The sequence below is a fragment of the Syngnathus floridae genome, chromosome 8 (assembly GCF_059516105.1).
Source record: "Syngnathus floridae isolate MCC-2025c chromosome 8, RoL_Sflo_1.0, whole genome shotgun sequence".
NCBI lineage: Eukaryota > Metazoa > Chordata > Actinopteri > Syngnathiformes > Syngnathidae > Syngnathus > Syngnathus floridae.
Window position 1 is genome coordinate 10,551,957 of NC_142420.1, and position 25,755 is coordinate 10,577,711.

The 25,755-nt window shown below is 42.9% G+C and overlaps 6 protein-coding genes across 17 annotated transcripts; 2 read left to right on the forward strand and 4 right to left on the reverse strand.

The window, feature by feature from the left end:
- The first annotated feature begins 5 nt into the window (after window positions 1-5).
- On the forward strand, window positions 6-4,453 carry fastkd1 (FASTK mitochondrial RNA regulator 1). Of its 2 annotated transcripts, none has more exons than XM_088382662.1 (15): window positions 6-284; window positions 597-1,054; window positions 1,132-1,200; window positions 1,280-1,405; window positions 1,484-1,882; window positions 1,958-2,068; window positions 2,147-2,278; window positions 2,361-2,847; window positions 2,918-3,032; window positions 3,113-3,241; window positions 3,314-3,445; window positions 3,520-3,633; window positions 3,784-3,928; window positions 4,001-4,115; window positions 4,210-4,453. In XM_088382662.1, the coding sequence occupies exons 2-15, from the start codon at window positions 717-719 to the stop codon at window positions 4,303-4,305; spliced, it is 2,508 nt and encodes an 835-aa protein (XP_088238788.1). In that variant the 5' UTR covers window positions 6-284; window positions 597-716; the 3' UTR covers window positions 4,306-4,453. The 2 variants fall into 2 exon arrangements, with proteins under 2 accessions (XP_088238788.1, XP_088238789.1); XM_088382663.1 differs by lacking the exon at window positions 6-284 and adding an exon at window positions 320-501.
- On the reverse strand, window positions 4,285-7,103 carry klhl41a (kelch-like family member 41a). Of its 2 annotated transcripts, none has more exons than XM_088382667.1 (7): window positions 6,958-7,103; window positions 5,626-6,883; window positions 5,398-5,555; window positions 5,215-5,322; window positions 4,968-5,153; window positions 4,743-4,889; window positions 4,285-4,662 (listed from the first exon to the last, which is right to left on the reverse strand). In XM_088382667.1, the coding sequence occupies exons 2-7, from the start codon at window positions 6,703-6,705 to the stop codon at window positions 4,551-4,553; spliced, it is 1,791 nt and encodes a 596-aa protein (XP_088238793.1). In that variant the 5' UTR covers window positions 6,706-6,883; window positions 6,958-7,103; the 3' UTR covers window positions 4,285-4,550. The 2 variants fall into 2 exon arrangements, with proteins under 2 accessions (XP_088238793.1, XP_088238794.1); XM_088382668.1 differs by having other exon boundaries at window positions 5,626-6,863; window positions 6,958-7,099.
- A 137-nt stretch (window positions 7,104-7,240) lies between these two features.
- Window positions 7,241-9,787, reverse strand: bbs5 (Bardet-Biedl syndrome 5). The gene is made up of 12 exons (XM_088382671.1): window positions 9,598-9,787; window positions 9,420-9,502; window positions 9,278-9,343; window positions 9,095-9,144; window positions 8,771-8,898; window positions 8,573-8,708; window positions 8,403-8,498; window positions 8,224-8,286; window positions 8,017-8,151; window positions 7,815-7,898; window positions 7,566-7,589; window positions 7,241-7,484 (listed from the first exon to the last, which is right to left on the reverse strand). Exons 1-12 carry the CDS (start codon window positions 9,657-9,659, stop codon window positions 7,383-7,385), a joined length of 1,029 nt encoding a protein of 342 aa, XP_088238797.1. The 5' UTR covers window positions 9,660-9,787; the 3' UTR covers window positions 7,241-7,382.
- Window positions 9,788-10,140: 353 nt separating this feature from the next.
- Window positions 10,141-19,975, reverse strand: col28a2a (collagen, type XXVIII, alpha 2a). Of its 10 annotated transcripts, XM_088383471.1 has the most exons (37): window positions 19,772-19,975; window positions 19,317-19,450; window positions 18,889-19,035; window positions 18,678-18,807; window positions 17,951-18,525; window positions 17,656-17,676; window positions 17,504-17,563; window positions 16,852-16,905; window positions 16,609-16,653; window positions 16,505-16,531; window positions 16,380-16,424; window positions 16,253-16,297; window positions 15,971-16,024; window positions 15,610-15,678; window positions 15,458-15,526; window positions 15,320-15,388; window positions 14,675-14,743; window positions 14,477-14,545; window positions 14,343-14,411; window positions 14,182-14,250; window positions 14,035-14,106; window positions 13,900-13,968; window positions 13,766-13,837; window positions 13,596-13,664; window positions 13,445-13,513; window positions 13,280-13,348; window positions 13,129-13,197; window positions 12,974-13,042; window positions 12,789-12,857; window positions 12,647-12,715; window positions 12,481-12,561; window positions 12,355-12,390; window positions 12,252-12,288; window positions 11,556-12,113; window positions 11,124-11,410; window positions 10,834-11,047; window positions 10,141-10,744 (listed from the first exon to the last, which is right to left on the reverse strand). In XM_088383471.1, the coding sequence occupies exons 4-37, from the start codon at window positions 18,805-18,807 to the stop codon at window positions 10,545-10,547; spliced, it is 3,648 nt and encodes a 1,215-aa protein (XP_088239597.1). In that variant the 5' UTR covers window positions 18,889-19,035; window positions 19,317-19,450; window positions 19,772-19,975; the 3' UTR covers window positions 10,141-10,544. The 10 variants fall into 10 exon arrangements, with proteins under 10 accessions (XP_088239597.1, XP_088239596.1, XP_088239592.1 ...); XM_088383470.1 differs by having other exon boundaries at window positions 18,889-19,450; window positions 19,802-19,975; XM_088383466.1 differs by having other exon boundaries at window positions 18,889-19,450; window positions 19,786-19,975.
- A 33-nt stretch (window positions 19,976-20,008) lies between these two features.
- LOC148394524 (ATP synthase F(1) complex catalytic subunit beta, mitochondrial-like) lies at window positions 20,009-23,060 on the forward strand. The gene is made up of 10 exons (XM_088383480.1): window positions 20,009-20,207; window positions 20,560-20,733; window positions 20,821-20,995; window positions 21,393-21,514; window positions 21,580-21,764; window positions 21,825-21,983; window positions 22,065-22,187; window positions 22,258-22,470; window positions 22,543-22,744; window positions 22,819-23,060. Exons 1-10 carry the CDS (start codon window positions 20,102-20,104, stop codon window positions 22,914-22,916), a joined length of 1,557 nt encoding a protein of 518 aa, XP_088239606.1. The 5' UTR covers window positions 20,009-20,101; the 3' UTR covers window positions 22,917-23,060.
- On the reverse strand, window positions 22,473-25,682 carry ccdc89 (coiled-coil domain containing 89). The gene is made up of 7 exons (XM_088383481.1): window positions 25,378-25,682; window positions 24,182-24,654; window positions 23,795-23,880; window positions 23,583-23,719; window positions 23,454-23,530; window positions 23,269-23,368; window positions 22,473-23,196 (listed from the first exon to the last, which is right to left on the reverse strand). Exons 1-7 carry the CDS (start codon window positions 25,471-25,473, stop codon window positions 23,110-23,112), a joined length of 1,056 nt encoding a protein of 351 aa, XP_088239607.1. The 5' UTR covers window positions 25,474-25,682; the 3' UTR covers window positions 22,473-23,109.
- Window positions 25,683-25,755: the final 73 nt, after the last annotated feature.

Below are 25,755 nucleotides of genomic sequence, written 5' to 3' on the forward strand. Positions count from 1 at the left end.
CTTTACGGCACATCAATGACTCCGCCAAAGATGTTCTACAAAGAAGATGATGATAAATTCTATTATGGTTAAGTGTATGAAGGAAGGAAAAAAACGTGAATTAATTATCATTATAACGGTGTGCCATCATTTTAATTCAAAATCTATTTTTATTCACCCAGCTGGAGTATTTTTGTTTATATTTTGCTCAAGGCACATGTAAACTAGAAGTCGGAGGCCAAAACCAGCCGCACCAATTGCATTTGAAAACGTCACTTGATACGGAAGTAGTGTCCGCATGCGAGGTGAGTTTGACTTTAAATTCTTATCCCTCGTTTTTCATTTATCTTAACCATGCAAATTCTTTTAATCTGTATATTTGTTACTGAACATTCGCGCAAGTTGTGGCGGTTAAGTTTGTTTGATGTGATTTGTAATTGTTACTACAGCGTGAATACCAAGTTACAAAACCGATTACTCAATCCAGTTGAATGAAGGAATTTTCACATTTTTAACGTGACAGTAAGCGTTGTCTTTAACGCGTTCGAGATGATTATGTTACAGCACATATTTTTATAAATTATTAATTTGTAATTTATATGTGTTTCTTCATCTAGGAACATAATTCATCTTCTGACTATTATTTGTGGGCGTGACCCCCTGTCACGGTGACATGATGGTTGACAGTTCTATAATGCACATGCAACAATGAAGCAAATTGTGAGCTGAGGCCCAAGATGATGTTTCGACTCCAGCGTGTGAGCACCTGCTTTCGAAGGTTACTTCACAAGGTCCCTGTAAACCACGATCAGGTTCTGGATCAGTTGCGGATCTGTTCTGCCGAAGACCATGTGTTTGACTTGGTGGGTAAGAACAAGGCCAAGCTCACTGTGGACCACGTGAGTTTGGCCGTGAAGATGCTGTGGTATTTCCAGAAAGAGAAACCGCAATTGCTAAGAACAGTTCATCTCATCAAGAATCATCCACAGTTCCTGACACTTCGGGTTCTGGCTGAGAACAAAATTTCTCTCATGGATGATTTTATGTTGGTGGATTTACTGTATAGTTTCCTCAGGTATGTGAAGTGAACCATCAATCTGAAGATGGAAATATATGTAAATAAGTGCAACATGCTATTGTACTGTTTTTCAGGTTGAATGTAGATCCTCATGACTCGCTTGTTCAGCATTTGGTTTCAGAGGCTTGGTTAAGATTAGACAAGTGAGTCATTGTTTTCATTTGAGTGTCTTCATATTTCCGGGTATAAGTTTAAAATAATCATTTTTTTGCATATTTGCAGACTTCCATTGACTTCCCTGTCCAAGTTTGCCATTTGCCTTAGTGATCAGCAACTTCAACAAAGTCCTCTAATGGGCCACATCACAAACATTGTGGATCAGAAGTTGTCGTCCATCAATGATGCCAGGTTGGTAGAAAGTTGATTAATCGGTTAGCCGCCAAGCGCATCAAAAGCTGATACAATGGTGGTGTTTCCCCTCTGCAGAATCCTAACGACGTTACTGATTAGCATTTCATCCCTGGTCTCTCCCCGTCTACGGGATGCCTTGATTAGTCGAGCGGACCACCTCTTAGACAAGATGGATCCGTCATACTACAACAACGCTCGCAGAGTGGTGCAATTCCTGCGCAACATCAAGTACAGCCACAGGCCTCTCCTGGAGAAATGCAACCAGATCTTCTTGCGCAACATTCCCAGGCTGGAGGCGGAAAACATCAGCATTTTCATGGGGCTGTATCAGTCGCTGCAGTTCAACAACTGCGACTTCAGGCTGGCTGTAAAGCTACGGCTGATGGAACTCATCGAGTCAAGCACGGAGCCCCTCTCTTTTACGAAATTGTTTGCTGCTCTGGCACCCATGGCCAGTCAGGAGATCAGAGACGGGTTTGTTGTGGAAAAACACACAATTGTAATTTTTTGTACCATTTCTGATCAGTGTCCCTGTTTTATGGCTTGTAGTTTGGAGAGCACGGCGTTTCTCTTGGCTGATGAGTTGAGCGCGCAGCAGGCGTTGGCCATTGTTGAAACGCTGGAGGAGATTCAGAGTAGGAACCTCAGCTTGATAAACAAGTGAGTCCATATCATGCCGGGTTTGTTAGCTGCTAAGCAGCTCCAGTTGACATCACTCACTAATCTTAATTCTTCCAGGATTGTAACCGTAATCCAAAGAAACCTCGACATCTACAGGCCCATGGAGATCGGTAGAATCACCCAAGCCCTTTACCAGTTGCATTATCCAAATCCACAACTCTTTGCCAAACTAAGAAGCATCTTAGTCAAGTAAGTTGATATCCAAAATACAGTTTATAAATCCATCAACTTGTAAAGTCAAAAGTCGGAATGGCCCCTTTTTCTTCTTGAGATTCTTAGAGTGCAGCGTCCTCCCCTACGAAGTGACCATGTTGACCCGGGTCCTGTCCATGCTTCCTTCACCTCGCCTGGAAGAAGCCGTGATCTCGCGGGTGGACGCGGTGGTGTCCCAATGCAACCTCAACGACCTCAGTAGTATTTCCTCAGCCGTAGCCAGGTGGCTTCGCAACGACCCGTCGTATCGCCACGGTGCCCCCGGCAGGTACGTGGGGCTGCTGCAGAGCCTCAACCGCTGCGGCCAGCAGAGGCTGCAGACGGCCGAGCGGCTGGACCTGCTTCTTGAGGAACTCAAGAGCATCTCGGGGGAGTGGTTTGAGGAAATGTTGCTGGACGACACCGTGGCTACGCTACGGAGGATGATGGACCAAATCAACTGGACCAACGTGCCAGATGTGTCCATCTTCTTAACCAGGATAAATCATCACTGCCCTCCTTTAATGGAGCGTATCGCCGATGTGGCCATTCGAGACATCGACAAGGTGATTTAAAAAAAAAAAAAAAAAAAACGCCTCACATTGAAGGATACAAATGTTTGTTTCTCTCTTTAAGATTCACCACTCAGCAACGTATGCCACCCTGCTTCCATTTTCTATCCTCAATTATGATTCCGAAAAGGCAGACAAGTTGTACGATGTTTGCGTACAGCGCTTCACTCCTCATATCAGTAAGTAAGAAGGTTTATTTTATTGTTATGTACCACGTGGCCATCTTTGAGAACGGACAACATTTTGTGTGTGTTTCTAGGATCCTTTGACCCTCATATACTAGTTCTGCTGGCCTATAACTTGTCGGTAGCTGCCTGTTTTCCCGAAGAACTACTCAAAGAAATCTTCAGCATAGATTTTCTCGGAAAACTGGACACCCAGCTGGAAAGTATGTGCGGAAAGCCATTTAAGTTTTGTTCCATATCCACCATATCCGTCTTATATAATTTTTACTCCACAGTGCTACCCGATGCCCTGAACATGCGGACCCGGCTACGTCTCATGGAGCTCAACCGCGCCGTGTGCCTGGAGTGTCCCGAATTTCAGGTGCCGTGGTTCCACGAGCGCTACTGCCAGCAGATGCAAAAGAAAGGTAAGAGAAGGTTCTTGTGGTTACGGACCTGCTGGAAGCTGATGTTGGACGTAATGTGTCAAATCTCTCTTCAGGGAACGGGGCTATCAATCCTGTACAGAAGCAGATTCACAAAATGTTGGGCGAAGTTCTTGGTGGGATTAATTTCGTCCGCGTTGCAGAGGTCACGCCGTATTTTTACACTGTAGGTGAGTCGAATTCAATTTGTTCTGGGATGCTGGTCGACATAATTTAAAAAAAAAAAAAAAAAAAGAAAATTAAAGTCAATAAACAAAAAACAAATACAATATTAGGAAGACCAAAAATGACCCGTGAATATTTTCCTTTCCATCCCGCAGACTTTGAATGCCTTTTGGACAAGCGGCTGCAGCCGTTGCCTTACAGCCAGCCAAGTGCTTTGCAGATCTCAGACAGAGGGAAGATCCACTGGGACTCGAACTCACTGGACGACATCAGGAACGAAATTCCACCGGGAGCACAACGGTAGGAAACTACTGAACGAGAAAGAATTTTTTTTTTCTCAAGTGAGTACTTATTTGTTTCGACTTATCACAGTGTTGGTATCAACTTCCTCGATTCCAAGTCTTTCTGCAAAAATTCCCAGCATATAAAAGGGGAGGCCCTAATGAGGAAACGGCATCTTGAAATTTTGGGATATCGTGTTGTTCAGGTGTGTATTATTTATATTACAAAAATATTCGCAACATTATCTTGGCTGTCAAACATATGCAAGTTAAGTTGTCTTACCCTTGCTGTGTTTCCAGATCCCTCACTTTGAATGGAACTCAATGGAGCTTTCAACACTGGATGCGTGGAAGGAATACCTCAAAAAGAAAATATTTACAGAGCTTTTGCCCTAAAGGAATTATTTATTGAAATAACAGTTATAAAGTCAACACTGTTTGAGCCTAGTCATCATTTTACACAAGCATCACCAAGTGCTACTTATTTATATTCATCATGTCATGGATATTTGCTTTCATGGAGTAAAAAATATTTTTTACAAGATGGGAGCTTTTGTTCTCTTTTTTCATCTGTGGAGTTGTTTCTCTTCAGTTGGAATTGAAGTCTGCAAGTGTATAGATTAAAATCTGTTCCTGAGCTGTTACAATTTGGCCATACGGGCCGCATTGAGGCGCATGGCTGCGCAGGAGGCTCCGGCCGCATAGCGCATCTCTCGGATCATCCCTGTCCACTCCTTCTTGTCGTCTTCGTACCTGGGAGGGGGCAAACGCATTCTTAGAGTGCGGTCGAGTCTCCCGACAGAACGCTACGTATGGCACAAAAAGTCACGTACTGCCAAATGTCCACGACTTCAATGGGCTCACACTCCTTGTTGTCGTTCTGCACCATGGCGAAGCCTCCAATGGCGTACAGGAGTCCTCCGCAGCTGACCAGGTTGATAGAACTTCTCTCCTGGGGAAACTCTGTGAATGGTGACCACCTGGAAAATGGGTGGACGATGAAAATTAAAGCGTAATGGAGATTACCAGACTGACTCGGTTCAGTGTGATTTACGTACTTGTTGGTTGAAAAGTCGTAAGTTTCACAGGCGGCGGTGAGGCCTTCTTCATTGACTCCTCCGGCCACAATGATCTTCCCTTTGTGGACGACGGCTCCGAACATGGACCGTGGCGTCTTCATGGCGGCCACCTCTTTCCACTCGGACCTCTTGTGGTTGTACGCTAACATCTTATTGGTTGGTTTGCTGGGTTTGAACGAAAAATTAATACCAACACAATGCAGAAATAAAACTCAGTTCAACTTACTTATCATCTGTTTTCCCGCCAATACAATAAACCAGTCCGTTCTCAGAGACCACGCTGTGTCCATGGATCCTCAGGGGCAACTTTTTTGTTTCAGTCCACTTCAGCTTTCTATATAACGTCCGAAATAAAAGCATTAATTAAAGGATCTCAATCAAAACTCTTGACAAAAACAGCGAGACTTACTCCGTGTCATAGCACATAACGGTGTCATGGGACTGATTGCTCTCCAAGTCTTTTCCCGCCACAGCGAAGATGAGATTTTCAAACTCCCCCATACCAAACAAGCACCTAGGGGAGGGCATGGGGGGCAACGCAACCCAACCTCCAGCAAGATTGTCCATCTAGAAGGACATTTAAATCAACTTTATTCCGACCACTACTTCACCACCCTTCTTCAAACCAAATCTTTACCTGATAGAAGTAACACTGCAGTGGGTTGTCCTTGTTGTCTTCGTCCACAAAGAGTCCTCCCAAGACATAGAGGTTGTTCTTCTTGGACACCAGACTGATGTGGTTTCGGGGGATTTGCTCAGTCATAGCGGCTAAGAAACATTCGTTTTCCTGCCCGTCGTAGGCCACCGCAGCTGTGTCGTTGATCATCAGCACAAAGTCTTTAGCAAACATACCGTATCTGCGAGTATCATTCAGGTAGCCGGGCAAGCTGGCCTCCTCGCCTTCAGCATCGCCCTTTTTCTTCTCTGGCAGCTTCCCCGCAAACGCTTCCTTGATCTCTTTGATTTTTGGAGCAACATCCGGATTGCTTTTGATGAGGTCGTCCTTTTCAACCTTTTCCTGGAAATACTTCTCTGGGAGTAATCGGAAACGGATGCAATCGAAGGCCTCCTTTAAGGACTTGATGCGATTCTCCTTGTCTTTCCTGATCCACTTCATGAGGGTTTCAAACACCACTTCTTCTTTCTCCACATTCAGAGCATCTGCTCCAATAAGAGCAAAGAGTTCAGGAGGCGCGAGTTCCAAAAAGTCAGAGTCCTTAGCGACGGTCATGAACCGATCGGCGATGTAATCTCGAGCCGCTATTGCCAGTCTGGGGCAGTTGATCATCAGCCCCATCCTGTAAATGGCAAGGCAGTTCTTCATGGTTATCTTCTGCTGGAGGAAGTTCACGCACACCGTGAACACCGAAGGGATCTGGAAGCGGCTGGCAACGGTCAGGACGTCCTGCACGTTGTCATCGTTGATGTCGATCTCTGCCGAGTACATGTACTTCACAATGGCCTCCATGACAGCAGGATCCAGATCCTCCAAAACCACTTCCTTTTTGTCCACTTCCCTGCCATCTTCGGAGAAGTAAAGCTCCCGGAAGTAAGGGCTGCATGCTGCCAGGATGAGCCGATGGCAAGGGATGCTCCTGTCGCCCACCTTCAAGATGCAGTCCACCAATTTATTTTCATTCAGGAGCTCTTTGAGTCCATCCTGAAGCAAAGTGCTCTGAAAGAGCCGTAGATCTTCCTTCAACCCTCGAGGGTCCATTGCGGTCACGATTGTATCAGAAGAACAGCAGAGCGAATACAACCGGCCGCGGTGAAGAAGCGGAGTTTTATAGCGGTCAGATACGAGGCTCCCGTCAGTATAACCGTGCTCCTCTAAATTTAGCCCGGCGCCCCATCTGGGAGGAATTCAGCTTGGCCCTATCAGAGCCCACAAACAGCTGTCATGGAGTAAAAACAACCGAGGAGCCTCGTCACCCTGGTGATTCGTAACAGCATTGTTAGTGGCCCTCACCGAAATAACCTATGAGCTTCATATCTGTACTTTGGAGTACTTTCACCACCTCTGACCTCGGCTTGGGGTACATGTAGTCAGTCAATGAAACTGAAAAAGACTTGGGTCAGATTTGTTTTAGAATTCATTGCTCACGTTTGGCATTCTAGAGCAGTATTAGCATGTAGCCATAGTATACGAACAGCTGCTGCTATAGGCGATGACACTTTGTCCTCTTTTAGCATTATTCCAATACTTGAGTGCTGCGTTTAGACACCAAGTAATAAGGTACATAGTAACTATGTTGGATTATATAAGATATTCATTTGCTTTACAACAAAAATATATAATAAGGTCATGTTGACAGTAAATATTTATATACTATAAAAACTATACAAATGTGCTTTCTGTAATCACAATATCTACATGGATAAATAATGTATATTTTAGCTTATGACTTCCCACAATCCTTGAAGCGTAAATCCATCCCTCAGCTTCTCAATGGCGAGACCGAGGTCCTCGGAAAAAACGGGCTCGCGGTCTTGTTGCTTAGGAAAACACAGGCGTGTGATTAAAAATTTTGTTATCGTTGATTTAAGATTCTAATCAAATGCATCGAGGACGATTACCTTGTTGCTGTCAGCGAAGTACGCCTGTGGGCAAACAACAATTGATAAGTTTATAGTTGATAACCGACTGCTTGCCACATTATGAACCTAAAATTAGTTCATTTTAGTTTTAATTTGATTATTTTAGAACAGGCCAAATGCGTGTTCATGATGTCGCATGTCAGCAGCTATTCTCGGCGCCGGAAAGTTAAACCAGAGAGTCCCCCAGCAGGCGGGCTGAGAGTGACGAAGACAAACAGAGCCACTCACAGCGAAAGCATCCGTCTGCTCATCCGGCTCGATTTCCACGTCATCGAGAGGTTGCTCCTGCGTCACTTCTTCCAGTGGCAGCGGCTAGAAGTAGTGTTAGGACAACAAGCTAGGGTTGGCATACTTTTTTTTAGCATATTTAGCTTTTATTTGACGTTTGTTAATTTAAATTCCTATATAATATTATTCTAATGTCTTGTACCTTTTCTTCCATTTCGTAGTCCACTCCAAAGATGGGGTTGACGGAGTATACTTTATGTAGCGAGTTGATTTCTTTCAGAGCATCTTGAAGCTTCTCCACAGGGTCAATCTTGAACCCCAGCACGTAACCGCCACTCTATAAAAACCCAGTAGAAATTTGTCATAAACATGCAAGCATAAAAACACATGTAAAGTATCATAAACGTACCTGGCGGGAACTTTCGATCACCAAAGCCAAGCCAAATTTGGAATCTCTAATTCGGATGGACCACTTTGAAAAGAAAGATAAATAAAATAAAGCTCATGGCATTCTAGGGAACACATGACATGAATGAAATGTATTATCTTGTGCCTCCTGGGTAAATTAATAAAATATAGAGTACGTACAATCTGGAGGTAAGGAATGCTGACGTTGAAGCTTTCATTCATATTGGCATGCCATACAATCCGCACATTGGTGACAAAGAAGGTTCCTAGGTTTCCCTAGAAAACAACAAACAAAAACATAATCAACAAACATTTGATCTAACACAATGATACAGTATGAAAACCTGTACCTGATCACTGGATAAATTCCAGACGCCATTGATTTTGTCGTAGACTTGCTCCCGAGGTAAAAGTCGCAGGTTCTTGTTTTGAATAAGTGCTGCTCGCAGTTTCAGGTCTCGATACATTTTAGATGTTTCGTAGGCTCTGTGTCAAAGAAACAACTATTTACTGTAGAGCAGTATTTTACGTTTTGCATGCTTTAATACCTGTGCACAGCAATAACAGATGTAAAAAGGCGGGGGCTTCCTGGGACCACATTGGTGAAGATGAACTCAAATCTTGTGTTGTTGGACTTGGTCAGAATGTAAAGGGCTTCGGTTTGGCCTCGAAGTTTCTGGAGGAAAAAATTAGTCGTCATGACATAAATAATAACATAATTAAAATGAACGTAAGGAATCAAACATTTTTGGCCACTTGGGGGCATTTGTCATTACAATTTAAGTCATTGCTTTTACCTTTCGTTTTTAAAAGACTAAAATGGTTCTTAAAAATCTGATTAATGAAGACATTATAGTAGCGACACAACTTACGGAGTTTGCTGTTCTTGTTGTGATGTTAATGATGGAGTTGTATCCCACAGCTGAAAAACGAAATAAAAGAGCTATGATTACAACCAAACTTATGTTTTATTTTTCTTCTGTTAACATTATGTAGCCATTAGGTATTAACCCAACTATTAACTAAACACGACGTAATAAGATTTAATTACTCACACAAATTCACTCTTGGAAAAGCCAAAGAATGCCAAATAATTCTCAGGTTTGTCACCAAGAGTCGGCCTACGAAAAACGAAACCACATTTTTAGATCGATACATGGCGATACAAATTAAAATTCGTTCACAATCTAAAAGTACCTCTATCTCCGTTATTTCCTTTCGTGTCTTCGATAGAGTCGAGGCAGTCTATGAGCACTTCGCCAGGCCGAGTTTTCATCTGCCTGTGGGAAAAATTTAAAGTGTATCATGTTTACTTGTGGAGGACAACCGATGTACCTTGCTAAGCTAATGAGCAATATAAGTAAATGTAACTTACAGTGTGGTTATGTCAAAACGAACGTCTCTGTCCTCCCAAAGAGCATCTAAAACGGATGCCATGGTTAAAAAGCTGTTGGACGGAGCTTTTATTATTTTAATCGATGATAAAAACGGAGTGGTTACTGGCTAAGTAGCAGATTTGCTAATCTGAGAAGCGTCTGCTGAGCTACAGTCTCCATGGAAACAGACGGCAAGTTAGAAGGGACATTTTAGGCGATTTCGCCTGTAGATAATTACAGGAAATAAGCTAAATAACAAAATATTATTTAAACATATTTGTTCACTAATTCGTTCTGCTGCTTGTGGTGGGGTGAGTTGAGTCACTCAAGAACCTCAAGTCGGGTCACTCATATGAAAGTATTACTGTTTTCTATGTACAGTTTAAAAAATAATAATATTTTGACTTTTAGGTTTGTGGTATTTATTTCATCTTAAGTTACTAACTAGTGACTACGATATGTTTCCTTATAAAGGGGGATTTAAGATATACAAAAACAAACAAACAAACAAACAAACAAACAAACAAACAAACAAACACACAAACAAACAGACATCAGTTTTATTATTTTATTAATAAACACACAAATAAAGACATTAATTGAAACAGTAACACACAGCCCAACTGGTGACACAATTTTTGGAGGGATTATGAAGACAATAATAAGAACCGCGACAACACTTCTCAATCGATGACAACTTCAGTAGACTTCTGCACACGTAACTTAAAAATAAGTTTCCCTGTTTGGCAGCTGCCAATTACAACTTACACACCGGACATTTAAATAATTTGTCCAGCAGCATAGATTTCAAAGTAAAGCACATGGCTCAGATATGTTAAAAAAAAAAGACATCCAATAGATCTTGGATAAGGTCAAGCTGATAATATGACAATTAGTTGAGGATCACAAAACATTGAACCAATGTACATAATTATTGTCAAAAATCTTAAATACCTGTCTTCAATATAACACAAGTCTTCCTGCATTCCTCTTTGGTATCAAATCGATTGTCATTTCCAGCACAGCCTCCGTACCAGAACTGTGCGCACGAATTAGCCTGTTTGTCATAATACCAGCGGATCTTGTACGCTCTGCAGGTGCCTTGGTCCAAGTTGAGGCTACAGCGGGGATCGCGAAGCGCAACCTCTGAAGGATGAAGAAAAAAAAAAAAACTTCTTGTGGTAAAAAAAAAAAGCAAAACGAGTCAAGCAAGATTAATTGAATGCAGTACTCACCTTCAGGCAGGACTGGACTCACCACACGCTGCAGCTGATTAGAGTTTGAGGATACAGATTCTGCAGTGGAGGATGATGAAGATGATGCTTCATTGGAGACCGTGCTTTCCTTCACATGTGACAAAGATCCAGTTTTGTTCACGACAACAACGCTGCCGCTGGCTCTCACATGAGCCCTCAAGTCTAAATCTTCACCATCTTCGTCTTCCTCCACCTGAGTGATGCAAAAAAAAAAAAAAAATCAGTATTTATTTCAGTATTTACCAAGGCAAACAATTTTGGAGAATGACCTGAATAGGAAGTGGGTCAGAACTGATGGGTAGTGTGAAAGTATCTCCACGGCCGCGGTTGTTGGCACGCCTCACATTTGTGATCTCCTCCTGGTGATCATTCCCAATCACTTTATTCTCAGTTTTCCTATAGCCATTGTTGAATCCATCAGTAAGCTGTCCGTAGCCGTTATTTCCATTGATACCGACTCCGTTGTTGCCGTTCCAGTGCCCGTTTGCGATGCGATTATAGATGAGGGCACCGTTTTCATCTTCACAGAACTGGCTGATGACTTTGGACTCAAGCGCTGGAAGCAGACAATAATAGATGAAAAAACATTTTATAAAATTTACATTTATAAAAACATCTTGATGTCAAGACGCTACATTAAAGTTAGCTGAGGAGTTTCATGTGGACAAAAGTAGTGCTTTGGCACCACCATTGTGTATCACCTGGCAGAGTGTTGAAGTCATCAATAAGGTACATGTGTTCACTATCAGGATCGGAGGCAATGAGGTTGAGTTCTCTCAAAAACTCCGTCTGCGTCGGATCCGAAGAATTGACGATACCCAGAGCGTACATTTCAATATTTGCGGCATGGGCCTCTCGCACGGCGATATCGAGTTTAACGGGCTCTCGCTTGTCTGTCTGACCGTCGGTGATGACGATGGCGACCTTCCTGACGCCGGGCCTGGCGCTGTAGAAAGCCTCCTGAGTGGCCTTTCGGATGGCGGTGCCGGTGTAGGTGCCCTCGCCCATGTAAGGCATCCTTCGGATTGCCTGCTTCACATCCTGTTTGTTCGTGTAGCGGACCAAGTTGAACTCCAAATGGACGTCCAGGCTGTAGAGGACAATGCCGATTCTCGTGGCGTTGCGTCCCACTGTAGTTCGGTCCACCAGCCTGGTGACGAAATCTTTGATGATTGCAAAGTTGTCAGGGCCAACGCTCTCGGAGCTGTCGATCACAAAGACGAGTTCCATCGGCCTTTCTTTGCACTTGACGCCGCATCCTGATAACGGCAAAATACAAGCCATCACTTTGTGTTGTCCTTGTTGTTAGTTTCCAGGGCTCAGACATTTATAATATGCAACATTTGGCCACTCTGGAATTTCAGCTGATTCCCAATATGAATTTGATTGACACTCACCACATATTTCTTTAATGAGCTTAATAATGTCCTCTCTCTGAAAAACAAAACTGCATTAAAACAAAACCTTTAAACAATTGGGAATGCATTAAAATGAACTTACTGTCAGTCCTGCGTCTCCTTTTGTTCCCGGTTTTCCCTGTTATCCGATGAAACGTCACAACTTCAATATATTACAAATAATTATTGACATTTATTTTGTGGTTATGATATGTATATCTTCACATACTGCTTCACCGGGCAGTCCTGGATCTCCCAAACCTCCCTTTGCTCCTTTCATTCCTCTCTCACCCTGAGACCCGCGGTCACCCTGTATCAACAAAGGATATTGAATCAGAAACCAGCTAGTCCGATAGCGTAGATGATAGCATCTCGAAATAAATAAAAACGCTTACTTTGGCTCCAGGAAAACCATCACCTCTGGGCCCTCTTGGTCCAGTTAAACCTTGGGATCCAGGATCCCCCTTAAGTTAGATGATTAGATAAACATTCAGTGAGTAATCAACAATGACGATGTGAACTACTGTTAATGTTTACCTTTGGTCCTTGAATACCCTCTCCTGGTGGTCCATTTGGGCCAGGAGGTCCCGCTCTTCCAACATTACCCTTGGAACACATTTAGAAAAATCACAATCATTAATTCAGTTTCCTATTTTTATCCGGATCCGAAATGGCAGTTGGCAAAGAAATTGTGAGTATAACGATCTTTGTGGTAATCTCACTGGAGGTCCTTGTATTCCTTCTCCGGGAGGGCCGGGCAAGCCTGGTTGTCCTCTAAAGCCAATGTCTCCCTGAGAAAGGCATGACATGACCAAACAGATTTAAAGTAATCATTTAAACATACATGAAACCATTTCAAATGGGCAGCAAGTGAAACCTTAGGTCCAGGAATGCCTATTCCTTCTGGTCCCGGTTCCCCTGGTAAACCTGGAAGTCCTGGTGGCCCCTTGAAAAGAAACATGTCTACTTGTTAGCAATGTCAAAGGCAGGCTACGAGTATTAACATCTTGGTCGATGGTTTCACAAACCAGCGGTCCTGGGCTGCCTTCGCCTTTTGGACCATGTGGACCATGTGGACCGGTATTCCCTCGATCACCCTGATGGAAGAAAACCCAGTTGAGATGATCAGTACCATAAGGGTGCTGTGTTCCTTTTGTCAAACAAACAAGTTTTTACAGTTGCATTTTTTTTACCTTTGGACCTGGAAGTCCAATGCCTGTTTCCCCAATCGGTCCAGGCGGACCAGTGGGACCTAAATCTCCCTGGAGACAAAATAATTGAAGTCTTAGTGTTGATTAGTCTAAGTAAGAACAAGTCCTGATCAATAAATAATGAGTCATTCACCTTTGGACCTGTTATGGATCGTCCTGGCGGCCCTGGAACGCCCTGGTGTCCCGGCAACCCGCGTTCACCCTAGCAAATGGTTACGTAGTAAAGAACGTGACCTCGTTATTGCGAAGGAAACTTCATCATAGTGAGCATTTATTGTAGGTCAATGATTCTTTGAGTCCTACCTTTGGACCGGAGGGTCCTGAGATCCCTGGAGGTCCATGTAACCCTCGAATGCCCCTAAGACCCTGGTCCCCCTTTAAAGCAGAACCACACAGAAAGTGGGACTGGGATTTAACACCAAAACCAAAATACAAACCTTCTCTCCTGGAGTGCCAATTCCTGGAGGTCCGTCAGAACCTTTGGAACCTGGTAACCCAGGTTCCCCCTAAGAGGGGAAAAAGTCATTTAGATACAGAGCCTTTTTCAGCAGGGTCAGTGCAATTTTCTGTACCTTCTGTCCTGGAGCCCCATCCTCTCCTGGAAGACCCGGTAAGCCACCTAAACCAGCAGATCCAGGTTCTCCCTATGACAATCCCAAGATGATGATGATTGTCGTTCAATCATTAGCAAAAAGATTTTAAAGGCGGAGTTATCGCACCTTTGCACCAGATTCACCGATACCTCTCTCTCCAGGTGATCCCTGCTCTCCAGGTAAACCTTGATCCCCCTTAAGAAAAAAACAGAAGATTGGTCCTCAAAAACGATAACATTTTTCGATGAATGAGATATTCAAGCATTTTGAGAACATTTTCCACAAACCTTAGGTCCAGGCAAACCCTCTCCTGGAAGTCCTCTAACTCCTGGTGGACCTCTTGGACCCTCAACTCCCTGGGTAGTAATCAAGATTCCTTTCAGTAACTCCTAAGTGCACGAATATAAATTGGTTTACTGACCTTTTCTCCCTGTATGCCAACTCCTGTCAGCCCAGTGAGCCCTGGAGGACCTGCAGGCCCCAGTTCACCCTGGAAGACAACCATCAACTTCATAAAATGGAGGAAGAACTGTTCAAAATTCCAAGATGGTGGCCCCAAGATCCAAGCTATGCAAAATACTATTTCTCGCTTTATGATACAATCATAATCTTAACTTACCCGTTCTCCTTTCATCCCCACGCCCTGTTGTCCTCTTGATCCCCTCGGTCCCGGAAGCCCTCGATCCCCCTACGGAGCAGAATCAAGCCATGTTACATCAGAATGGCTTGATTTTGATTGGATCTCAGCCAAGTTTGTATTGTTCTCCACTGAGACAGTTAAAAAGAGGAGCATGTTGGCTCCTGTTGGCCACTTCATTCAGATGATTCCACCTGAAAGGAATGGAAGTTAGTCTTTATTTTTCCTTTCATACCAGTGTCAAAATGACCCCCCCCCCCCCCCCCACCTCAAGTGGGTTTTTTCCGATGCCGACGTATAGAATAAGGAGCCTCAACTTGTGTAATAAAATGCATTTTTGTGTGTGAGTGTGGGGGGGGATTTTTAGAGAACTGCCAGTTCAGCAAAAGAGTTAAAGCAATAACACACAACTTGGGAAGTCTGGCTTTGCTCAAACAGATGTGTACTCGCTTGAGGACATTTCCAGTGTGATCTCACTCGTGTTACCTTTAACAAATAAATGTCATCTTTTATTTCCACAACAATAATCTCCTCTCAAAAGATGCATGTGCTGTCTTGCGACAAAGCCTGGAAGTTTTGTAAAAGTCATACACTCAAGGCTGAACACAGTCGTGAATAATATTGTACCTTGGGTCCAGGAAGGCCCTCACCCGTGGGTCCTTTTTCCCCTTGAACACCTTGAGGCCCTTGAGGTCCCTGCAAAACAAAAATGCTCAGAGTCTAATAATTTGTTGTCACAGTGATTTACACAGAATCAAAACTCACTGGTGAACCATGTGCACCAACACCTGTAGGACCAGGAGGACCTGGGCGCCCCTGGAATCCCATGTCACCCTAAAAAAAAACAAAAAAACAGTACACACTCAGAAATATAATTGCAGAAAAAAAATAGGTGAAGAAAAGAGTCCACGACATACTTTTGGTCCAGGTATCCCAATGCCAGTTTCTCCCTGAATACCCGGAGGGCCGGGTGGTCCACGTTCCCCCTGTCATGGAAAATGTAGGTTATCCTCACAAGTCAGGACATGTTTTGAACTCAATCTGTCAGTTTCAGTCAAGTTAGTGTCTTAGCGCATATGTAACCTTGACACAGAAGATCAAAAGGTCTGTTAGTGGATAGAAAGATAAAATGCCCTTCTTTCCTTTTGTTCTTTCACTATTAGAAAAATGACGTATAAAAAAAAACAACATATATATATATATATATATATATATATATATATATATATATATATATATATATATATATATATATATATATATATATATATACCGAACCTGCTTTCCCTGTGGGCCCTCTGGTCCAATGTCTCCATGTGGTCCTGGTTGCCCCTGGACACAAATAGGATGGTCCACATTTTTGAAGAGCAGGCTTAAAATCAGCAGATATAATTTAATATACACTCTTGACCTACTTTTACAGTAATAGATTACATTTCCTTGTTTACATTTTAAATTAATTCTTCTTCTTTGCTGATCAGATAAGTCTAATAATACAATTCCATGTCATGAGTTTTATTCTCTATTGTCATAAATATTTCAGTCCTTCTATTTATTGACCTCCAGTCCTCTAGGTCCTCTTGCACCACCCGGTCCCTCTGGACCCTGCAGCAGATCACATAACAATAAAGAGTAAATTATAGGAAATGATAATAAATATTATGATGAATTGTTCATGTTGTCCAACCCTGTCTCCTTTGATTCCTGGAGTGCCGCACTCTCCCCGTTCACCCTGTGTATGGATGACCAAACTTATGCTCATCATGTGGACTCCATTTTTGTTTTACAAAATGATCTGCCATCTGTTCTTACCTGCTCTCCTTTGTCTCCTGATTTCCCCTGCAAATATATTTGATTATTAGCCATTAGAGCGTATAACATAACGTTTTAATGTTCAGGATTTAATTCAAAGGTACCTCGGTACCATCCCGGCCCGGTGCGCCACTTGTTCCTGCTTCACCCTGTAATGTCACCAACATGCTGAGTCATCAAAACAAATAATAGTCTGTCCAAATTCCCATTCTTGAGAAAGTGAACTCGTTTGACACTGAAAAATAGATCTCAGGTGTGCAACGTTTGGAGTGTGATAAAGGTATAAATAACTTTTTTTTTTTAAAGTTTGTCAGAGGGTCAAGCCATGCGGGCCAGCAGGTGCACACCTTTTGGCCTTTCAGCCCTGGGGCTCCCTCTTCTCCTGGACGACCTTTCTTGCCCTAAAGAAGGAAACAGAATCATTTTTTTTCCCCCGATTTGTCAGCTTGCTTAGCACTTGTGCATGACACATTGCTTCTAGATGACGTCTGGAGCAATAAATAGGGCAAGCGTGGTCTCGCCCTCCGGGGTTAGAGGTCATAGCGTTGAAACGCACCTGGATGCGTGTCAGTTGCTATCCTCCAGACATTGCTGCTTCGTGACCATTAAACCAATAAGAGCAATTATGAGAGCAGCCGTGTCTGAGCGGAAGAATGTCAAGAATCTCTGATGGAGAAAGCACCTGGTTGATGGACATGCAAATGTCTGTCAGCATAGCATCATTATTTGCTAGCTAGCTTGAATGGAAGTTTGCATAAGCATCTCCAGGTTGGCGTGCGAGTGCAGAGTTGAGAAAATCCGGCGCGAAAATGCACAAAGGAAAAAAAGATGTGTCTGATGAAGTGTAAGGTGCTTTTGTAAAATGCCTTCAAGCCAGAAAACATTTAAAATGATTGTTTACGCCTGTGCAATTGCTACTCACGGCAAAAATTTGTGGAAAGAAAAAATTGCCTTGAGGGTATGTTGATGTCTGACACTTGAAAAGTCGTTTCTACTCACCGCAGGCCCGCTGGGGCCTCTCTCGCCTTTTTCACAGGCACATTTTGGAGCCAGTGGGCACTGAAAAAAAGAGAAGCCATACATTGTGTTATTTTCAATCAGTTTAATATTGAGGAGCCAATTTGTAAGTGTACAAAAGAAGCAACACTTACTCCTTCATCAGCAAGGTCAGTCTGCAAATAAAAGCAAACAATTTAAATTACATTCTTATTTATGTTTATTTAAAAATATATTATATTATTATTATTGTATTATTTAAAAAAATAACCTTAAAATTTCATTTGTTTTTCCATCAGTCAACTTAAATAAACTTAATAAAAATATAATATATATATATAATAAAATTATTGTTATTAAATATTAAATTAAAATATTAAATATTAATTATAGATCTTAAATATAATATATAATAAATAAGTGCCTTTACACACAATGTCATCTACTCACAATGTTTGTCGCCACTTTTTCAACTACGTCTCTGTCCTGCAAATTGTGGAGGAAGTGGGATGCGGGAGAACTGGCGAGGAGGCGGAGCTGAGCCACATTGGACGGCTCGTTGGCGGTTCTGGTAATGCCCAGAGTGAAGAACTTGACCCCCTGGTTCTTGGCCTCGGCGACAGCAGAAAAAATATCCGGGTTCCTCGGGTGGGAGGAGCCATCAGTGAGGAGCACGGCGACTTTAATGCTGCCCAGGCTGGACTCCTCACGGTAGAGCTTGGTCATGTTGGTGATGGCGTACGTGGTGTAGGTGCCGTGGCCGATGTAAACGATGGGAGCGATGCGGTTCTTGAAGTTCTCCGTGCCCCTCCAGTCGCTAAATCGCTGCTCTGTGATGACTGTACTACTGTACTGGAGCAGGGCCACTCTCAGACTCAAGCTTCGACCCGTCTGCAGTTTCAGGCCTTGGAGTCGATCCACCAAATTCATCGCAAACTGCTTCTCCTGATTGTGGTTGTCTTTGGCGCTCTCGGAGCTGTCCAACAAAAAACTGAGCTCCAAGCTACAGTCCTCATCTAGGATAGCTGCAGGAAGAAATGCAAAAGGTGTCTCTTCAAATCATTTCTACTCAGGGTTATGTTAAATGGAATTCCACAAATGACAAAAAGTAACCAGACAGAATGAGAGTTTTGTGTTCAATTGAGTAAGTACATTGAGGAGAAAATATTTTGTTTACCTTGCCCATCATAAATATTTGCATCCAGTGTTTTTGTGCGCGATTTGGCTCTTCTGTTATCATGTAGATCTTGAGCCCAGACACAAGTCAGTGCCGTGGTCAACAGCATTGATTCCCACAAGAGGAGCATCTTTGTTTCAATGACAAATAAAAGAATGAACAACTAAATGCATGTAATTAGAGAGCAAGCATCATTGACTGGTCAACCTACTTTGAGATGTTGTAGTATTTCCGTAAACTGTTTGGACCTGCAGGACCAGGAAATGGACCACGTTGGATGAAACGGACCGGCTATCTCATTTACCGTCCATCAGCAGCGACAGCGGTGTCGTCCTTCTTGGAAGCAGAGTCAGAGAACCTGAGTAGGCACACCTCTTTTATAAGGAAGAACCACCCAAGCAATTGAATGGATTCTTGCTCAAGCAGACTCTCTTGCCTCAGGGCTCAAAAAGGCAGGAATACATTTCCAACCATGACGAGGTTTCAAGTTGGAATTCTAAACATGTTTGAAATTTGCAGGTTTTCTCACTTAAATGTATTGCATGAAAAAAGTTCATAGAATTCAGTAGTGCACCAAAAAACAAAAGCTGTTTGTTTTTCCCAAAGAAAACAACATGTAGCCACAGGCTTTCTTTTCACCTTCCGACCTCGACCAATGACCATCACTGATAGAGCCGAGCTTCAGGTGTCCTCCGTAGTCGGACACTTTGGGCGATGGATTCTATGAGCTTTCTGTCCACTTTTTCCAGGTGGGAAGGCTTTGTATTGCAAAGCTGCAGGCAAGAAGTAATTAGAGGAGACCTTGTGACAGAAAAGAATGTTTCGCTGAATGATAGGTCGGCAAAATCCACCCTGTTGGTCTATGATAATCGGCCATTCATCATTTATACGATCTAGGACAGTATTTCTTGGTAGTGCATATGTAAGAACACACCAACCTCTTGAGTTGTTCTATGGTTTTGAGCATTTGAATTATTACACTATTTATTACAGTGTTCCCTAGACATTTAAGTTACTTGGTGTTTGAGTCTGAACTCTAAAGGTCACTTTGGAAAAGGAGCACATCATGAGTATAATGTTAAAATTTTGCCAACCTTATTTAATGTACCTTTACTGTACTGTACCTCCACAACACCTGCTCGGAAGATATTTGCGTACTTTTCCATTGTGTTTTTGTATAGTTTTGCTGACTGTGTTATTCTTATTACTAATAGCTTCGTGTTTTGTGTGTAGTTTAAGCCAATAATGCTAATTTCTTCGCTTATCGAATGTGACGTCATTCATAAACGTCTCAGGCTGCGCTTTACCGCCCTCCAGCGGCAGACAACACACTGCGCATGCGCAGGACTGTCCAGTCCGCTCAGCAGCTGATACTACTGTCTGAAGCTGTCCTCTGAGCGGCTTCACCTTCAGCCATATTAACCATGCTGGGTACCGTCGGACGTTGCTGCAACGGGGTCTTGCAGGTTTTCAAGCCCGGTGTCAACTCACTGAAGACATTCGGCGGTAGAAATGCGAGCCTCAATTTGGGTGAGATATGCTTTCACCGCCCTGGACTGTCATTGCAAAATGTCCTTTGGACTGTGCCTGATAGACATGGCCCTTTACCTTCATCGCTTCAGATGTTTAATTTTTAAAAAATCTAGATTTTATTCCTTGTGGTTGTGTTAAATATGGGACAGTTAAAAGTTGGGCGTTTTATTTGTTTTTATTCTGACCTTGTTGCCATGTCCGCCTCTGTGACCTTTTGTTATCAAATACTGCAAGATCCTCATTTTCGAATACAACTTTCTTTCGATTCTTTGAACTTCCTTGACTGACCAATAAGTGTACTTGTGTACTTGCTAATCAAGTTCAACTTTATTTTAATGTGTTATTGCAGGCAGGGGCTATGCAAGTCCCGCTGCTCAAGCAGCTCTTGGCAATGGACGCATCACGGCCGTGATCGGGGCTGTCGTGGATGTCCAGTTTGACGAAGGCCTGCCCCCCATCCTCAATGCACTGGAGGTGATGGGCCGTGACAGCAGGCTGGTGCTTGAGGTTGCACAGCATCTCGGTCAGTGACTTGAATTTGATACCTGAGGAGAAGCAGCGAAGCTGTAAATAGTATTTTGAAGCGGTCTACTTTTGTGTTTTTCTCCAGGTGAAAACACAGTCAGGACAATCGCCATGGATGGCACAGAGGGTCTGATCCGTGGGCAGAAGGTTCTTGATACCGGTGCCCCGATCAGAATCCCTGTCGGGCCTGAGACTTTGGGCAGGATCATGAATGTCATTGGAGAACCTATTGATGAACGTGGTCCTATTAGCACCAAACAGTAAGTTTTCTCCTGCCACGTTTTCGAATTGTTTCTACATCAAGCAAAATAGCTTTTAAAATTGAGTTGACCTATTTGTTTTGCGAAAAGCACATTGCTATACGAGGCGCTGATGGCCGCAACTCACGCCGAACCACTCAATTTGCAGACTGGCTAAAAGCTTAGCTAGTTAACTCCACCCACATTCGACACCCATGTCACTCACCTGGCTAAGCTCCGCCTTTTAAAGCCATAGACAGTCAGAGATATGGCGTCCCCAAGTGGACGAGAATAACCTCACATGCACATTGTGTGTCGTACTGCCATTTGTCATATGACTTCCCACTCGACTTCTATGAATAGAAGTTTTTAAATAGCAAAAACAGCGAGTATAAAAATAACCCCGACTATCTTTCAGAACCGCTCCTATCCACGCTGAAGCCCCCGAGTTCACTGACATGAGTGTGGAGCAAGAGATTTTAGTCACCGGCATCAAAGTGGTCGATCTCCTTGCACCCTATGCCAAGGGTGGAAAAATTGGTCAGTAGCCAAGACCGTGTTTACGCAAGCAAGCGTCTTTACCTATCATACCTGTTGTGTGCCAGGTCTGTTTGGCGGCGCCGGCGTGGGTAAGACTGTCTTGATCATGGAGTTGATTAACAACGTGGCCAAGGCTCACGGTGGCTACTCGGTGTTCGCCGGAGTTGGAGAGCGCACCCGTGAAGGCAACGATTTATACAACGAAATGATCGAGTCTGGCGTCATTAACCTGAAGGACACCACGTCAAAGGTGACGCCCATTTGACTTTTTTGAGTCTACTATTTTACCGGCTATTGTTTATGTTTTCAGGTTGCGCTGGTGTACGGTCAGATGAACGAGCCACCGGGCGCCCGTGCCAGGGTTGCTCTTACCGGCTTGACGGTAGCGGAATACTTCCGCGATCAAGAGGGACAGGATGTGCTTCTATTTATCGACAACATCTTTAGGTTTACTCAGGCTGGATCAGAGGTACGTAAATTAATATTTTGCAAAATGTTGTGGATGTTCCACTTTTGGATGGAATTTCAAGGATGAAAATAACTTTTCCAGGTGTCTGCCCTGTTGGGTCGTATCCCCTCTGCCGTGGGATACCAACCAACCTTGGCCACCGATATGGGTACCATGCAGGAACGAATCACAACCACCAAGAAAGGTTCCATCACCTCGGTTCAAGTAAGTCGGCCGAATGGGAATGGATGCGGCCGTTTCCCAGAATCGAACTAAAACACTACTCGCATTGCAGGCCATATACGTGCCTGCCGACGACTTGACTGACCCCGCTCCCGCCACAACATTCGCCCATTTGGACGCCACCACCGTGCTGTCCCGCGCCATCGCCGAGCTGGGCATTTACCCCGCTGTGGACCCCCTGGATTCCACCTCCCGGATCATGGACCCCAACATCGTAGGCTCTGAGCATTACGACGTCGCTCGAGGCGTACAAAAGATTCTCCAGGCAAGACTTGCATCATTTTTTATTTTAATGATGAACCAAAACAAGGTCTAATGAGATCTCCTTTTTTTCCAGGACTACAAGTCACTACAAGACATCATCGCTATTCTGGGCATGGACGAACTGTCCGAGGAAGACAAGCTGACCGTCGCTCGTGCCCGCAAGATCCAGCGTTTCCTGTCGCAGCCTTTCCAGGTAGCTGAGGTCTTCACTGGCCACATGGGAAAGTTGGTGCCTCTCAAGGAGACAATCAAAGGATTCCAGAGCATTCTAGCAGGTAGTGCCGCACAGGAATTTGTTCTCACAATGGACTAAACCCGTTCAAACTTTCCTTTTCTTACTCTTGTTCAGGGGAATACGACGCCTTGCCCGAACAGGCGTTCTACATGGTGGGTCCCATCGAAGAAGTGGTCCAAAAGGCAGAGAAACTGGCAGAGGAACACTCTTAAATGAGCGTGGGTTGGAAGTCTCTCTGATTTGTACAGTCTAATTTCTATTTGAGGAACTTCTGACCTGTCACGCTAAATATCTTGTGCTTTGTATTGTTACGAAAAGCTTGGAATGAGAGTAAAGGTGACGTTGTCATACAGCAATACTCTTTCTTGGGTCTTTGTTTTGGGTGGACTGATCGTTTCTAAAGGTTTAGCCCCTCAAGTGTCTCAGTATCTTATTGAGCTCTCTTTCCTTAGTGAGGAGACTGTTGCTGTGTTCTTTGAATGCCTCGAAATCCTGTAAAATATCAATATGAACATTGATGATGATCTTGTACGGGATGTGAGTGTTTTTATCTTCAAAACAAACCTTTTGAAGCATCTCGTACTTGGTCCTGGCTTCTTCTAGGGCCGACTTGAGCGATCTGACTCTTTTATCCGCGTTAACTGCATGTGCTTGCTGTTTAAACCTGAATTCAAGGAGACATGGCGTTATTTTCATTTATTTTACATTTTCACAACACAGCGGACAAAAAGAGCAACTATTTAATTTACCGTTCCTCTGCTTTTAATTGGGCTTTCTTCAGTTCTTTATAGTGCAGCTCAAGAAGCTGGAGTTCTTTTAGCTTCTCCTGTAATGACATAAATGTTACATTTTGATGACGAACGCCATTTTTCACATACCTGTAAGATGTTCTCTTGTTCCACAGAAGTACGCAGCACTTTTTCCTTCTCTTTGGTGAGACTTAAGATGCTTTTATTCAGTGTAGCTTCCTTCAACACGTGCTCCTCCTCGATTTTTTGAAGTTTCAGTTTTACAGCTGATTGGGAGAAAGACAAAAGTTCCAGAGTGCCTTGGTACGTCACGTGCAGATATATGGGACTGAGTTGTTGACCTTTCAACATTTCTTCTGTGACCTCCTGCTGCTGCTGGGCTTTGCTCAGTTGTTCGAGGTAGGACGATGCCATCTCTTGACGCTCTCTTGATTGTTTCAAATATGATAAGACACATTGGGATATTTTCTCCCTTTCGATCAAAATGTGTTAATCGTACAACTAAAGTGGTGCCTTGAAATGAGCTATCTTGGCAGATGACAAAACAAATCTCAACATGAAACAAAGGGAATTTCATTTGTGTGGTCATGGAACAAAAATCAATTCGTACGTCAAGACACCACTATATTGATTTGTTGCTGTTAACTCATTCAGTGCCAGCCCAACATCTATAGTAGTTAATGGCAGTGAATGAGTTAATCTCGATTAAAGAAAAAAAACCATCTTACTGATAAGCAGTCTCCTTCGTGGTGAACTCCTCTGTCAATGCTTTGATTTTCTTTGTTAGATTTTCAATGATAACCTCTTTATCATGTAACTTTTGTGAGAAAAGCCTGTCATTTTCCGCCTGCAGCTGCTTGTTTTCCTGCTTCAGCTGCACATTCTGCCGTTTGTACTCCTCCATAAACGCAATAATCGCTTGGCTGTTGGCATCTAAATCCAGAAATCTTTTTTCCACCAGCTCCGCTCTTTGGTGCTTTTGTATAACGTCTTTCTGACAGCTGTCAAGTTGTTTCTCCAGCTGGGCCTTGACCTGCTGCAGGGTTTTGCATTGTTTGTACAGCTCATCTGACTTCTCTTTTAGTACACAAATCAAATGGGCTTGTTCTTTTATTCTTGACTGCAGCAGCAATGTCTCCTCTAAATCGGAGCAGGAGAGTTCCATGCATTTCTCTAAAGTCTTTGGATTGATGTCCAGGTGCTGCGAGAAAAAAAACAAAAAAACAGGAAAAACGAATGTTATAGAGGTAAGCATTAATGACACTTGGTGACCACATTGTTTGCTCCATTTATTATCTTTACAAAGACAATATTTGGTTTTCATTACTGTTAAACTTGACCAAATTTGACACTCAGTAAATGGAGACTTATTCATTACTTTGGTTCACATAGTTTTTGTAATATTTTTGCTTGTTGTGACATGAAAGCTTTGTAATGTTAAAAAGAACTAATAATAATTTTAAAAAGGTTGGTATTACACTATACACGTGGACCTAATTAAGGTTCTGGTCATGTACAAGTACTGATGAAAGTGCCAAAAATAAAGCTATATATATATCATACATTGAATATACAATATAATATGTGCTTGCTAAATCATACAAATATTTTCAGATTGTAAAATGCTAAAAATAAAAATATTATTTTTTTAAACCTAGTTGACACTTTCACAAGAGGGCGCCAATACGTTGGTGGAGAAGAAATTAATTCTTTAATAACAAATTCAGTAATAACAAATTAACGTTACTACTGATTTTTCCAACTTTATTGACCTAACACATTTTAGAATCAACACGTCACTTAGTGACGTAGGCTTCTAATAATAGCAGAAGGACCTAAATCAATTCTAACCGACATACACTGATATGAACATAAACCAGTCAAAGGTAAGTAATAAATTAAAAGTTCTAGTATTGTTACTTACGGAATTGTTGAGTGACAATCCGTTAAGTAGCAGGTTATCCTCAGACTTGGTCAGTTTCTTTCTCAGGTTTTCAGACTTTTTTCGATGAGACGACATATTGAGAAAAGGCCCTCCGAGTTCTTGATGTCTTTTTGAAGTATATTCACTAATATTGTTTTTATTAGACTCGTTTTTCTAGTTTTATTTAAATGAGTGTTCTAGTTGCGAGTTGCCTCTTTTATGCTCGTTAGACAATGGACTTAAAAAAAAAAAAGGCTTGTGTACTTGCGTACTCAACACTTCCGAGAGCACGAGGACCCGCTACAGACTTCAGGACGTCACCAGCTCGCGCGCGTGTCGTAATTTTTTTTTTTTTTGAAAAGGCACGTCATCAATCTC